The 13,967-nt window shown below is 48.4% G+C and overlaps 1 protein-coding gene across 1 annotated transcript in view; it reads right to left on the bottom strand.

Moving 5' to 3' along the window:
* Positions 1–13,863, bottom strand: part of mtus2a (microtubule associated tumor suppressor candidate 2a) — a 43,079-nt gene extending 29,216 nt beyond the window's left edge. The window contains exons 1-3 of the mRNA XM_060056889.1: positions 13,691–13,863; positions 678–3,018; positions 51–294 (exon numbers count right to left, since the gene is read on the bottom strand). Coding sequence (XP_059912872.1) covers positions 51–294; positions 678–2,756 — 2,323 coding nt within the window. The 5' untranslated portion in view covers positions 2,757–3,018; positions 13,691–13,863. The remainder of the gene's footprint in view (positions 1–50; positions 295–677; positions 3,019–13,690) is intronic.
* Between the last annotated feature and the right edge of the window lie 104 nt (positions 13,864–13,967).

Below are 13,967 nucleotides of genomic sequence, written 5' to 3'. Positions count from 1 at the left end.
AACCACATAGACACATGTTGTATCTATGAATTATTGTTATTATTTCTTACCTTCTTGGCTTTTTTGACTGCCCACGCGACTCATAGCCTGAACCGATTGGCTGAAGACTAGACTTGACCTTTGAGCCTGTGCAGGCCCCCTTCCCTTGACTGAGCCAGTGGTTGTCCTGGCAACGGCTCCCAAGCCCAGTCGGAGGCCCCTCCCTGAGCGCAGCAGACTTCCTGTTCCTCCCACCTGGGCAGCCATCTTGGTGTCATCGCTGGAGAGTCCTCCAAAGCTGGCTGGTCTGCCCGTCTAGAACAAAAGACAACGCGCTTAAGAGCCATCCGAGCTGCTGTCGCTTAAAAAATATCAGCAGAAAGGTTGTACAATTAAAACGTTCTTCATACAGCCTGTTGGGTACATGAAGGAACGTGTTCTTGCTTGCTCCTGCTGGTTTTGCAGATGATTCGCTTTCCTGTCAGACAGATTTAATTGCTCTTCGTGGCTAAATCCCCCGTTAAATACTTAAACATGAAGCTGTGCAAAGCAGTGCTTCTGTTAGGTTAAGTAACTCGATGAACAAACCCTTTGTAATGCTGTCTATTACAGTCCCAACATTGCTATTGTCTTTCACAGAGAATCTCTAAAAAATGAACTATAATGTTAAAGGCCAACTGTCACTCCTTACTACCTACCTCTGGGGGGGCACTCTTGTCACTCGATGTCCCGTAAAAGTGGTCTCCCTTGCCGGCCAGCTTGGGCGGCGCCGTGTGACTATGGGGGTGTCCGTGCGGCCCCGCCAGAGTGTGCGTGGTGGGCAGAGTGTGCGTGTGGCCGGGGGGAGCCCTCGCTCCGCCTCTCATGGCTCCCTGTGGAGGGAACATGTTGGACTGGACCTCCTGGCGGTACCTCTCGTAGAGGAGGTTGGAGGCGCTGAAGACCGCCGGGCCCCGGACCCCGGAGGAGGCGTCCGGGGGGGAGTCTCGCTGGGGGGCCTCGGGGGGGCTGGTCTGGGTGTGGGAGTACGCGGTGAGCCTGGAGGGTAGAGAGGACACCTGGTAAGACCCGTCCACCGCCTGAGCCCTGATCTGGGGACTCTTGCGCACGGAGGTGATGATCTTGGGACGCACGCCCTTGGGTTTCAGGTTCCCCTTGGGGGACGGGGGGGTCTCTCTGGGGTTTGTGTGGGGGTAACGGTTCGGGGAGCTCTGCTGCTGCTGATGCTGGTGGTGGTTGGCAGGCGCTTTGGGGATTCCACTTGTGCTGATGTTGGTTTTAACCGGGGGTCTCAGACCCCCGGTGTTGGTACCCTGAGACGACGCCTCGACAGCAGGGTTGGTCCCAGGAGGGGGCTGGGGGTGTCGAGGCCCTGAGGCAGTCCTGGAGACGAGGAACATGGAGGGCTGCCTGCGTGGAGATCCCTGGGGAGTCCTGAGAGGAGAGTGAGGAGGCGTGGACGTCCTGGCTCCGATCGTGGACCTGTTGGGGCTGGAGCAGTTCCTCCTGTACGTGAGTTGGGCCTGAGCTCTGTTCTCTGCGCTGGGAGGCGGTTTGGAAGGGCTGGAGGTACGCCTCGCGGTGGACGGATGTCTGTCCAGAGACTGGGCCTCGATGGAGGCTAGCTCTCTGGACTGTCTCCGTTGAGAGAGCATCTGGAGGTTGTACAGGTGAGAGACGTCTGAGGGTTCGCGTAAGGCTGATTTCAGGAACCTCTTGTTGGTCCCCTGACTCTGACAATCCGCCTGCTCAGGCTCCCTCTGCGCAGCTGTGGCAATTGGCTCGGCTAAGCCCCACCCCCTCCCTGTCTCGCTCTGACAGAGCGGACGGACCAACTGCTGCCGCCGAGGCGGTAACACCCTCTCCTCGAAACCGCCCTTCCTCCGGAGGCCCAGTCTTGCGTCTGAGGATGAGAGCCCGTTCCCATAGCGACACCCGTCCTCCTGCCTCCAGCCCTGGTTGAGGTGGTGACCCTGCAGATCCTCCTGGCCCCGGTGCAGCGGGGCGGGAGAGGAGTTCTGGTTGGAATCAACAGCGGGCGCCCTCCTCCTGGTCTGAGCTGAGGTAGCGTCGTGCGTGCTGGGCTGGTGGCTGGTGTTGGAGTTGGGAGGAGGGAGCGGCGCCACGCCACTGACATCCAGCGCACTGGCCAGACTTCCGCTCAGAGAGACGGCCGTCAGACAGCTGGAGGCGAACACATTGGTCTCGGACTTGGACTCCTTGAGACTTCCCTGCCTCCGCCTCTCCCGCTCCCTGCCTCGGCTCGCAGGCGTCACCTCCCCCCTCTCCCCCGGGCTGTCCGCGCACGCGTCAAGCTCTTCAGAGCTGTGGCTGGTGTGCCTTCCCTGGGTCCGTCGTTCGTGGCGCGACCCTCCGCCCTGGTCACCCTCGTTGTCGTTCCTCTTCCCGCCGAGCGAGGCTGAGCTGGCGGCGGAGCTGGAGGATATGGACATCGGCCCTTCTTCGTCTTTTCCGTCTCTTAAACTCCCCCCGTCGTCAAAGTCCTGGTCCCCTTCCTGCTCGTCCTTGGTCATTGGGTACCGGTACTGGGACAGCTGGACCCCCTGTTGGGCCTCACCGTGGGGGATGACGTTCTGTTGGCGTCTGGTGGGGTAGCCGTCCTCCCCCAGGACCCCTCGCTCTCCCTGGCCCCCCGGCAGGCATGGCTGGTTGGCGTTGGCGTCGCCGGTGTGTGACCGCGGGATCTGGGTCTTGTTCCGCATCTCTTGGCCCGTGCTGCTCCCCCTCAGTCCCTGGAGGCTAGGTGGGCTACTCATGTTTGTGATCGTATCCTCTGGTACACTCAAAGACACCCTTGGAGCCCTCTGGCCATTTAGGAGGAGCTATGGCTTCCCCAACGGATGGCTGGATTTATTTTCCTGCTTGGATTTGATTTGATAGAGATGTTTGAGCTGAGTGGCCACGGGCTGATGTCATCTCACGGATGCTCATTCGCTCCGGATTACTTATTGTGGTGTTCTTGACGTTTTTTAAACTGAGATGACGGACATCTTCCAGATCACGGTTGGAGAGAACGATCTGAAAAGAGAGTAGAGAAGAGGTGTAAGCACAACCGAGAAGAAACGGACGTGGAAGTCTATTGCATCATTCCCATCAAGGCACGAGATGAAGCAGATTCCACAACATTCCCGATCTTGTCTGAACACTAGACCAGGGGTTCAAAGCTCACAGCACCGGAAGATTTAACGACCCACTCACGTATAACTTTTAAGCAACCTACATTCAACTTCAAGATTAGTGGTTTAGTCAAGGTGGTCCACATACCATCGGAATATAAGCCACGTTAAAAGCTACATTCAACTTCCCTTATAATTTATTGATCGATAGAAAAAGGCAGAGGTTCAGACTTTAAGAAGACGAGCTCTAGAATCTTTAGACTCTCACAGTCGATAATCTTCATTATTTCATCGCTTTTGATAATCCAGTGCTCATCATGGCTGCGTTTATTGTACATTTTAACTTCCCCTTGCCTACATTCTTGGAACTACAATTTGTGTTTTAAAAGGCATTACAAATACATTTGCCTTAGTCTTATGGGAATACAATACCTCTACAATAACCATCTCACTTAACAACAAAAGTGGAAAAGGAGCTACACAGAGAGATGGAGAGACGTTGAGATACAGAGAGATAGAAAAAGAGATACGAGATGCAGAGAGAGCTAGAGACTGAAATAGTGCTACAGAAAGAGATAGGGATAGAGAGACGGAGACGGAGACAGAGAAGACGCAGGCTAAGGCAACACATTGTCTTCATGCGAGTGAAGGGGATCTCCCAAAGGATGGAGAGAGACAGGCGGAGAATCTGGAAGGAAAGTTGAGAAATGATTTATAATGAGCTTCACTTCTCAGGAGAGACACATAAACAATGACCCAGAAGTGTGAAATAACGTAGTGTGTGCGTGTGCATGTGTGTACAGGGTAGGGTTGTGAGTGAGATAGCACAGACTGTGTGGGTGGGACTGGCTGGGAGACTGCAACAGACAGGGAGTCTCTCCAGGGAAACATCCATAGACAGATCCATTTCCTACAGTCATTACCAACTCTCAACCGCCTCCAAAAAGTGGATTATATAAGTGAGTGTGTCTGTCGATCGTGTCCCTTTGATGATTGGAAATGTACAATAGACAGAATTGAACTACAATTAAATTAAAATAGGGAGAGAATTACTTAAGTAGCAGATAGCGGTCTGACACACTTGCTCCAAGAGGCGTATAGACAGAGCACCTAGGATTCAAACAGCCCAGCCTTCGACTACCATGGCTTGTCATAAACGAGATAGCAGTAGCCCAAGCGATGGTGACCAAAAGCAGTAGGCTGCAGGCTCTAATAGTATCTCTAGGAGACATCATGGAATCAGACCAACAGTTCAAATGGATCTCAGTGAGAGTCGAGCAGGTGTCTATCTGTCCTCTAATTAGGCGGGACATTCTCTGATCTATCGCTGGCCCTGACATCGAACCGACACCACTAATACACTGACAGCTGTTTGCTCTGCCTGAACCAAGGCTCATTTATATTCAGCCATGTTAAAGACCAGATTCCAGGGATGGTTGAGTAAAACGGTGTGTGCGTGCGTGTGTGTGTGTGTGTGTGTGTGTCTGTGTGCGTGTCTGTGTGTATGTGTGTGTTTTTAGTGTTGCTGAGAGAGGAAGAGGAGATATAAAGCGATGGACAGGGAGACAGGCGGACCGTGAGACAGTCGGAAAGGAACAGACGAAATCAAAGAAAGAGGCGCATATGTAAAGTGAGGACAGTGCTACATGAGCAGAGGAGTGCATTAGCTGCGACGACAGTCTAATAACGGTGGAGGAGGTTATTCAAAGTGAGGTGGGTGTTATATCGGTAGGGGAGTAGCATATTGGAAGTGAAGGAGGTGTTTCTTGGTTAAAGGGCGATGATGGATCGCTGCAGAAGGTGCTGATGACAGCAGTCCTGCCAGTTGCTTTGTGCTGCGCTGGGCTCACCAGAGCACAGCTGTTTTATCGGCCGTGAGGACGCCTGCCTTGGCCTGAGGGAGTCGCCCAATCCATAACTAGCCATAACCAAGCCCATAACTTACTATTACTATCTAACGCCATAACCCTCAATTACATGTCCCATAACCGTCAACCATCAAAAACCAAATCCCATAACTAGCGACAACCAATAACTACCAATCCAATCACTATCCATAACCTCCAAGCCAACCAAGAGCCTAAATCAGCATTCATTAAAAACAAAAGCATGATAATTAACAGAGAAATGATCACGTTCATTGGTTATTATTGCAGTATTACTGATCTGATATACAAACAAAGAACCAAGTGACGACGATCACTGAGGACTTGTTATTGACCCAACTAGAACCATTTCTCACAGGATGACATGGGTCGTATTCATTCAGATCATATCTTCTGAAAGGCATTCTGAAAGACCACTCGACATGAAGGATTTATGCATATAATACCCATTCATCTTTCACCCCGTCAACCTTTATTAACCAAATCTATTAGTGCAGTTTCTACGGCCAATAAATGAAACCTGAAATGACCTTGGACTATTCCGCGTCCGCTCAGCTCCCCTGACTGAAACAGAGGGTTAGGGGAGTGGCCTAGTCACCCAGTGGAATGGCCTAGTGGGCTAGCCAACTTGATATCGATAAGTCGATATGTAGCCTTGACGTTTCCATAGCGACTGGACACAATGGGAGGCGGCTACAACTGGCGGTATTATAGAGGCAGATCTCTATGTAGTTTTCACACTACATACCAGCCTCCCTGGCTAGGAGTGAGCCCTACTTCAAGGATGTTTATGTGGACCTGTGAAGTCCTTTGAGACTGGAACTGTGTTAATGGGCTACAGAAAATAACCCAGATATCTATGTAACTATATATAGATACACGCATATATATATATATAAAAATATATATACACACAAAAAACTATAGCTATATATGTCTTTATATCCATATCAATCTATATATATCAATCTCTCTCTCTCTCTCTCTATATATATATATATATATATATATATATATATATATGGGTTGTTCTTGTGTGTGTGTATATATATATATATATATACACACGCTGAATGAATAAAAGATGAGGCACAGTATGTAGGTTACCACATAGGTACACCATACAAGTGGTGCCCAGGAACATGCATGACTATTGTAGCTCTTTGTTGTCCCACCAGCTGCACATGTGGATGCTAGAGAGGCCATTTGTCTTCATAGGTCCCTTCATGTTCTCCTCCCCCCCAGAAACTCCTCCCCCAAACACCACCTCCCCTTCCACTTTAGCACTTTAGCTCTTATAGCTCTTATAGGATGTGTTTGTACAAACGTACAAACACGCACACGCACACACACACACACACACACACACACACACACACACACACACACACACACACACACTGTCTGAAGTATTTCGGCATAATGAAACGAAAGAAAGCAAGAACATCGATAGAAATGCAAAAGTTAATCAGATCAATTACAATATAATAATAAAATAACATTATATTATAAAATCATATAATATATTATCTTATTTATAATGCTTTATGAATAAAACATAATGTAATATCAGTTACGCTACTACCAATACTAGCATCATTTCTGTGTGATGAAACAATAATGTAATAGTAACCTCATTGATGAGTGATGAGAATGAACATGGTACATTATGGGATGTTTCCACAGCCGCCATGCTGCAGATTAAAATAGCATCTCTAATGGAACTCCATGTCTGCACAAGCATGTAATTAATCTTGTGGAAGTGTGTGTATATCAGTGCAAGAGTGAGTGTGTCTGTGCCTGTGTTAATGCGTGTGTGTGTGTGTGTGTCAATGTGTGTGTGTGTGTGTGTGTGTGTGTGTGTGTGTGTGTGTGTGTGTGTGTGTGTGTGTGTGTGTGTGTGTGTGTGTGTGTGAGAGAGCATGCTTGTGTTGACGTGAGTGTGTCTACTAATGTGGAAGTGTTTGAATGTGTATGTGTGTGTACGACTTGACTGAATACAAGCCATCTTTCTCACCTCAGACATGCTGATGAATTCACTGTGATCACACATTCAAAAATAAACCTTGAGTGAGAACACGAGCAGACACACACACACACACACACACACACACACACACACACACACACACACACACACACACACACACACACACACACACACACACACACACACACACACACACACACACACACACACACACGTCCAATATCAGGAATTGTATAAACAGGAACATGAAAACCATTCATGTTTATATGGAAGAGGATTCCCTTCACGGAAAATGCCAGTACATCAGTTTATAAAAAGCTTCTCCTTTCATCTCCTTTCTCCTCTCTCATCCACATTGTCTCCTTTCATTCTCTCCTGTTGTCCTCCTCTCCACTCATCCTACTTCTCTTCTCCTCATCCTCTTGTCACCTCATTCCTCTCCAGGAAACAGCATCACCAACAGACACAACAACAGCGACATGATTCCAAGAAAGCCAACCACAGTGGCGATTAACCTGGCGACTGAACAGCATTATGCTCTTGTCTGTGTTTGTTTGTGTTTATATCGGAACAAGGAAGATACCTCAATACGAACCTTAACAGGATTAACAGAACAAAGGCACGGGGAAGGTGTGACTGAGATTAGTAATATGGGCTTCTGCCTAGCAGGATAACGTTTTGCCTAGTGTAGCGCCAGGTTGGGAGGTTGGGTTTGATTCCCAACGGCCACAGTGAGGCCCCGCTACATGTTCCTTAACAACATGAATCATTTGTAAATAGTATCAAGAATAAAAAAGTTATAGTCGTAAAATGCTGATGATTAGGGGTCTTGGTCTAGCTATCTCTTGGCCACAGACCACAAGATTACAACACAAGATCCCTCCATCAATCTAGCCATAATCAGCATTATATTAAATTCTTTAGCTTTTTTTACGTCAAGTCCAATCTATCTGTTACTGGTTATCCCCTGCCCTCTCACGGGTAGGGATGTTTCCCCATCCAAAGCATCCCTGCTCTTCTCTTCCTAACAAAGCGAAATTCTCTCTGTGCACCACCAGCGCCTCCGTCTCACGATAGCACGCTGTACGGAGAGCGGGGCGACAATCCAATCTTTGTATTTCAGCAGGGGATAAATCTGCAGACATCAGCCAAACTAATTCTCTCTCTCTCTCTCTCTCTCTCTCTCTCTCTCTCTCTCTCTCTCCCTCTCTCTCTCTCTCTCTCTCTCTCTCTCCCTCTCCCTCTCCCTCTCTCTCCCTCTCTCCCTCTCTCTCTCTCTCTCTCCCTCCCTCTCTCTCCCTCTCTCCCTCTCTCGCTCTCTCCTTCCTCCCTCTATCAACACGTTTGCACATCCAGAGTCTAACTGCAGACCTTTGCCACCCCAGGGGGACGGCCTTAAATAGCAAAGAAGTGCTGTAACAGGATTCCAGTGGAGTGAGAGGTCAGAGGAGGGGAGTAGGGTGGGGGGGGCGGGGCGAGGCAAACCCATAAAGACAATGAAGGTGAGAGCAGTTATCCGCAATAAAGACAGATGATTTCCTCATCGCCCGCGTGTCGTAGGACTATTCCATGACTGGAAACGACTAATTATCATAATGTGCCGAAGTGGATTCGTTGCTATATGCAGCAAGCCAATAGGATTTATGCAGTAATAAGATTTGATTTACCCATGGCTGAATGTAAACCATGCGGGCACACGTGCACACACACAGACACACACACACGCCCCCACCAGACATGGAAGGCCCACGCATACTAAGCCCGTCTACGATCAGGTTGTTGTCACAGCCCAGGGTTGTTGTTCTGCCCCAAAATAACTATTTCTGCAAACGCAAAACGGCAACGTTTGCCGTGCCGGTAGCTATTGCCAGCTGTTGCGCTTAGGAACAGATTGCAGGAGGACAAAAATGTCCAAAACATATATATACAGTGTTTATATATATACATATATAAGCTGACAGAATGCACACTGGTAGCAGGGATACCAATACAGACAAAGAGACAGACAGAGACTGAGCGAAAGGCAGACAAACAAACTGAGAGACCGACACACATATAGGCTGAGAGTCAGACAGAGTGAAGATAAATGATGGATTTAGGGGAGGATGAGGAGACGGGAGAAAAAAGAGCCACGTGGAGACAAGGCTAGAAGATAGGAGAGGAGAAGGAGCAGAGGAGAGTCAGAAAGGTGGGAGGAGGAGAGGCTCTTCGAGGGGAGGGGAGGGGAGGGGAGGGGAGGGGAGGAGAGGGGAGGAAGGGAGCGAAGCAGGGAGGAGTGATGCAGAGGGAGGACGAGAGGAGAGGAGCAATGCGGAGAGGAGGGGGGCCGCTTGCTGGTGGCTCTGCATTGTTATTAGTGGAGACTACTTCCGCCCACCACCTTCCTCCTCCTCCTCCTCCTCCTCCTCCTCCTCCTCCTCCTCCTCCTCACTCCTGGATGGCTGCTAGGAAACAGTAGAGAGGGACAAAGGAACTGGCAGGTTGGCTGGGGGGGGCGGGGGGTCTGGATCTGGAGGCTACTGGAGGAAAGGCGGAGTGCGGAGAGGAGGAGTGGAGGAGCAAACAGGGAGGAGCCAAGAGAGGAGGAGAGGAGAGGGGCTGTAGGGGGGGACGAGAGGAGGATTGTAGGGGGGAGGAAAGGGGGAAGGAGATAAAGACTGAGAAGGGAGAAGAGGAGGGGGATGGATGAGGAAAAAACGCTCAATGAAATAGAAGGTGGAAAAGAGGGAAATGGATAAGAAAGCAGAAGAGGAAGAAAGAGGAGATTGGGAGAGGAGGAGATCTAACATGGTTTGTTGCCCCTCTCTGCGTCTGTAAATGATGTTGCAGTCGCTGACACCGTCACCTGACTCTGTGATGATGTTTCTTTGTCAGCGCCCTGGAAAGTAATAACAGCCAGGCTGAGACAATATCAGAGAGAGTTGGAACGGTCCCCTGATGTTATTAAAACATGCATCTCAATGCAGCATAGAAGGGGAGAACAACTGAAAAGCAGGGGATTGTGGGTACTGGGGAGAGCTCATTTGGTAATACAATGTGTGTGTGTGTGTGTGTGTGTGTGTGTGTGTGTGTGTGTGTGTGTGTGTGTGTGTGTGTGTGTGTGTGTGTGTGTGTGTGTGTGTGTGTGTGTGTGTGTGTGTGTACCAGAATAGACCCTGAGGACAGGGTGGGAGGTAAGTTGGCCAGGGGTTCAATTGGAGGTGAACCAAGTAGGGTAATGGTTTAGCTTCACATATCTCTCTATAAAACATTTCTTATTCATGTCAAATAATTACAAGAATGCTTTAAAACGCAATGCCCTATGCATTCCTGAAAATGTTGACGTGTGTGTGTGTGTGTGTGTGTGTGTGTGTGTGTGTGTGTGTGTGTGTGTGTGTGTGTGTGTGTGTGTGTGTGTGTGTGTGTGTGTGTGTGTGTGTGTGTGTGTGTGTGTGTGATGCATCACATTGATATGCGTGGTAGAGGTCGAGGGGGGAGGGGTAGGCAGGACTGCTGTGTTCTCCTGCGGGACCTCCTGCAAGAGAACACACCATAGGAGCGTACGCATGCGGCACCTGTGGTGGGTGTGTTAGTGAAACCATGGCAGGTTCTGATTGCATGTGAAACCACAAAGCCACCAATCCAAAGCTGTAGTCTATGACAAGTATGCGTGCGTGTGTGTGAGTGTGTGTGTGTGAGTATTAGAGGGGGGCAGTCCGTGCAATTTGGATCGGTCTGGCTGCAGGGGAGGAGCTAAAACCAGCTCGTAGTAACCTTCCAAACAAAGGCAGCATGGCTGTGTATGTGCATTGCAGCGCGCATGTGCTCGCGTGACTGCGCGCGCGCGTGTGTGTGTGTGTGTGTGTGTGTGTGTGTGTGTGTGTGTGTGTGTGTGTGTTAGAAGAGGACATTTATGTGAGTAGATTGTAGGATTGCATTACAGCAATAGTAAAGAACATATAGTGTGTGGTTTAAAAAAACACACACACATATACGCACACACACCTCTGCAGTGGCATTAGCACAAATGCTTTTGTAGTGTCAAAGCTGCACCTGTCTGGGGTAGGAGCGAGAGAGGGAGTGAGAAAGAGAGAGGGAAACAAACCGGTCGCAGAAAAGAATAAAGAAAAAGTATTTGAACACAAAAGAAGGGTCGGAAAGACACACAGACATAGACACAAACACACTAACAACATCCCTGTTGCATTCTGTGCATCTTCCTTTTCTTTGGTCACAAGTCATCCTCCCTCTCTCTCTCTCTCTCTCTCTCTCTCTCTCTCTCTCTCTCTCTCTCTCTCTCTCTCTCTCTCTCTCTCTCTCTCTCTCTCTCTCTCTCTCTCTCTCTCTCTCTCTCTCTCTCTCTCTCTCTCTCTCTCTCTCTCTCTCTGACCTTGAGGGTTTGACCACACTAATGGGACTTCATCCCTCACACACACACACACACACACACACACACACTTGTATGTGCTGAGATCTGCGCAATTGATCCTGGCTCAGCTTGTTCCGAGCTCCAGACATCATGAATCAATCACAGATGCATCAGCATCTAGAACGACAGTCACAGCAGACAAGTTGCTGGACAAGCAGGAGGCCACAAGGCCGAGCTATGAGGCTTTGATGTCTTGCGGTCAGCCTGCATATCGATACCAGCCATGTGGAGGTGGGGGAGTGGCCGAGACCCAGACAGAGGTAGACATCCCCGCAGGTCAATGATGTCGATTATTATTCACCTAGTGTCAGCATTGTGTTAGTTGGATGGGAAACCTTCTACAATCGTCAGGGAAACCAAAATGCATTCTTAATGCCATCAGAGCGGAGGAATGGAATGCAGAGCTGCAAGGTAATACATTGAGTTTTCATGGTTTCTTAAAAGTCTAGAAGGTTCACCCATTTAACGAAGTAATGCGTCTGCAAGGTGAAGAAGGTCTGAACGCTGGCGTTATGAGAGATATGATACGGTGGCCACACCTCTTTATGCACCAACTAGAAACAACACATCTGTCCCGGAAGCACCAATGACCAGCATTGAAATAAAAGCATCGGGAAAAAACCTCCAGTTGTTTAGCGAGATCTCACGGTAAAGAAAGAGGGAAAATAGAAGTCTGCTTTGTGGTGCACTTTTTGAAGTAACCATGGTAACAGGAAAGGTGAAGAGGGTTAAATGATGTCAATTGATATCAACTGTCAGGTGTCAATCAATCATGAAGTATAAAAAGGGGAGGGGGAGCTTGGAGGTAAGGGTGGCTTTGAAAGGTGATATGAGGGCGGTGGTTAGAGAGGAGGGTTGCAGTGAGCGTAGAGGTGGAGGGTGTAATACACACTGTCAGTCAATGGAATGCCTTTACATAGCGTCAGTGAAGGTGAAGGTTGAGCAAGGGTTGAGGCGGGTGGTGGTGGCGGAGGTGAACAGAGCATCCTCCATCAATACACCACCTCGATCGGATAGCTCTGATAACTGTGGTGTAGATTAGAAAACACTTAACAAATACTAATCTAATCAGTGTTCTGGCTGCCTTTCAGCACCCAGACTGGGTCCACCCACCCAAACGCCCACACACACAGACACACCGTAGTGGATGAGGTGTGATATCCCCCTCTGCTCACTATTGGAAGCACTTGAGCGCATTCAAATTCTGTTACATAAATGCTACAAATTATTACTATAAAGGGATCAGAGTGTGCAATATGCATTGAAACATTCAGAATGTCATAGGGTTGCCATAGACACTGATTTTGACTTTAATATAAATAGACATAACCAAGGTGTGCAACAAAATCCCCATTGCAATAGAATGTATTAAAACAGTTGCCATCATAATTGGGTTATGATAGGACAGATATACCTCTACAGATAACAGGATCATATATAAAAAAGATACAAATGTTACCCTCTTTAGATAATCTTGTTAGGAGTTGTTAGACATTTCCAAGTTCACAAAAGGGCAATGTAGGCCTACAGTTAACACTCTTGGATTAGGTTAAAACAACAACGAACTGTTGCCTTGGGAAGGCTGTTCATTCCTACCATGCATAACTCTCCAAAATAAAAGGTATGCAACAAATCCAACAATTAAACCAATCTTAGCAGTGTTCTCCCCTCAGGTTTCAAAGAAGAGAATCACATTTCCTCATTAATCCATTCCTAGACCCAACCTAGTATATCCGATCCGAGTTGAAAGATAGCCTCCCACATTCATTTTAAATCGGAACGGAATGAACGACTCAAACGCACATTCGTTTTTTTGTGTATTGACTAAAATCAAGAGGACGGTCTGAGAACTTCGTGCAGTGGATCATTGTTGGGTTTAAGTCTAAAGCCCTTTAATCTATCCCCGATAAGCCCTGTTAGCATCTCGGAGACCCGTTCCCCGCTCCTCTCACTCAGGGGAAGCCGATCCCGTGTCAGCCAAAGTCACGTCCAGGTGAAAGGGGAAGTTAGGTAGCATTGTTGCATTTGGTCAAAACTCATCCGATTTTTTTTTACCCCCTTTTTTAAAGATATCTTTAATGAAAATCAAATGATAAAAAAAAAGCAACGCCAATGAGACATAAACTATTCGCCTGGATTACCATACACATAACTATGCTATACCGTTTTATCGGAATCGCTTAGGAAAGCATGCAGACACCGTCGAGAAAATCAATAACCCACTGCGCACTCTTTCCACAACATGAACCCCTGATAAACAAGTCGTTTGTTTGTGTCAGGTTACACTCACCTCTTGTATTATTGTAGTCTGACCTAAGCCGAGGACGGGTTTGCGTTTTGGTTTGGAAGGAGTTAAGTCATCAATTTGCCAAAAAAAATTCACCGTGGCTGCTTACGTCCTTTATTTCACCCGACGGAGGAATGCAATGAGCGATGCAGCAGCGCCGGCAGACGAAGAGGCGTTGTGGTGCTGATGCTGCAGCTCGCGCCTTCCGGATGATTTTCACTTTCTCACACGTTGGCGCCACCCGCTGGACGTTGGAAATACTGCATGTAAACTTGGAAAT

The sequence above is a fragment of the Gadus macrocephalus genome, chromosome 7 (assembly GCF_031168955.1).
Source record: "Gadus macrocephalus chromosome 7, ASM3116895v1".
In the NCBI taxonomy this organism is placed as follows: Eukaryota; Metazoa; Chordata; class Actinopteri; order Gadiformes; family Gadidae; genus Gadus; species Gadus macrocephalus.
Note: the sequence above shows the minus strand (reverse complement) of the source record. Positions and strands in the feature narration are given on the sequence as shown.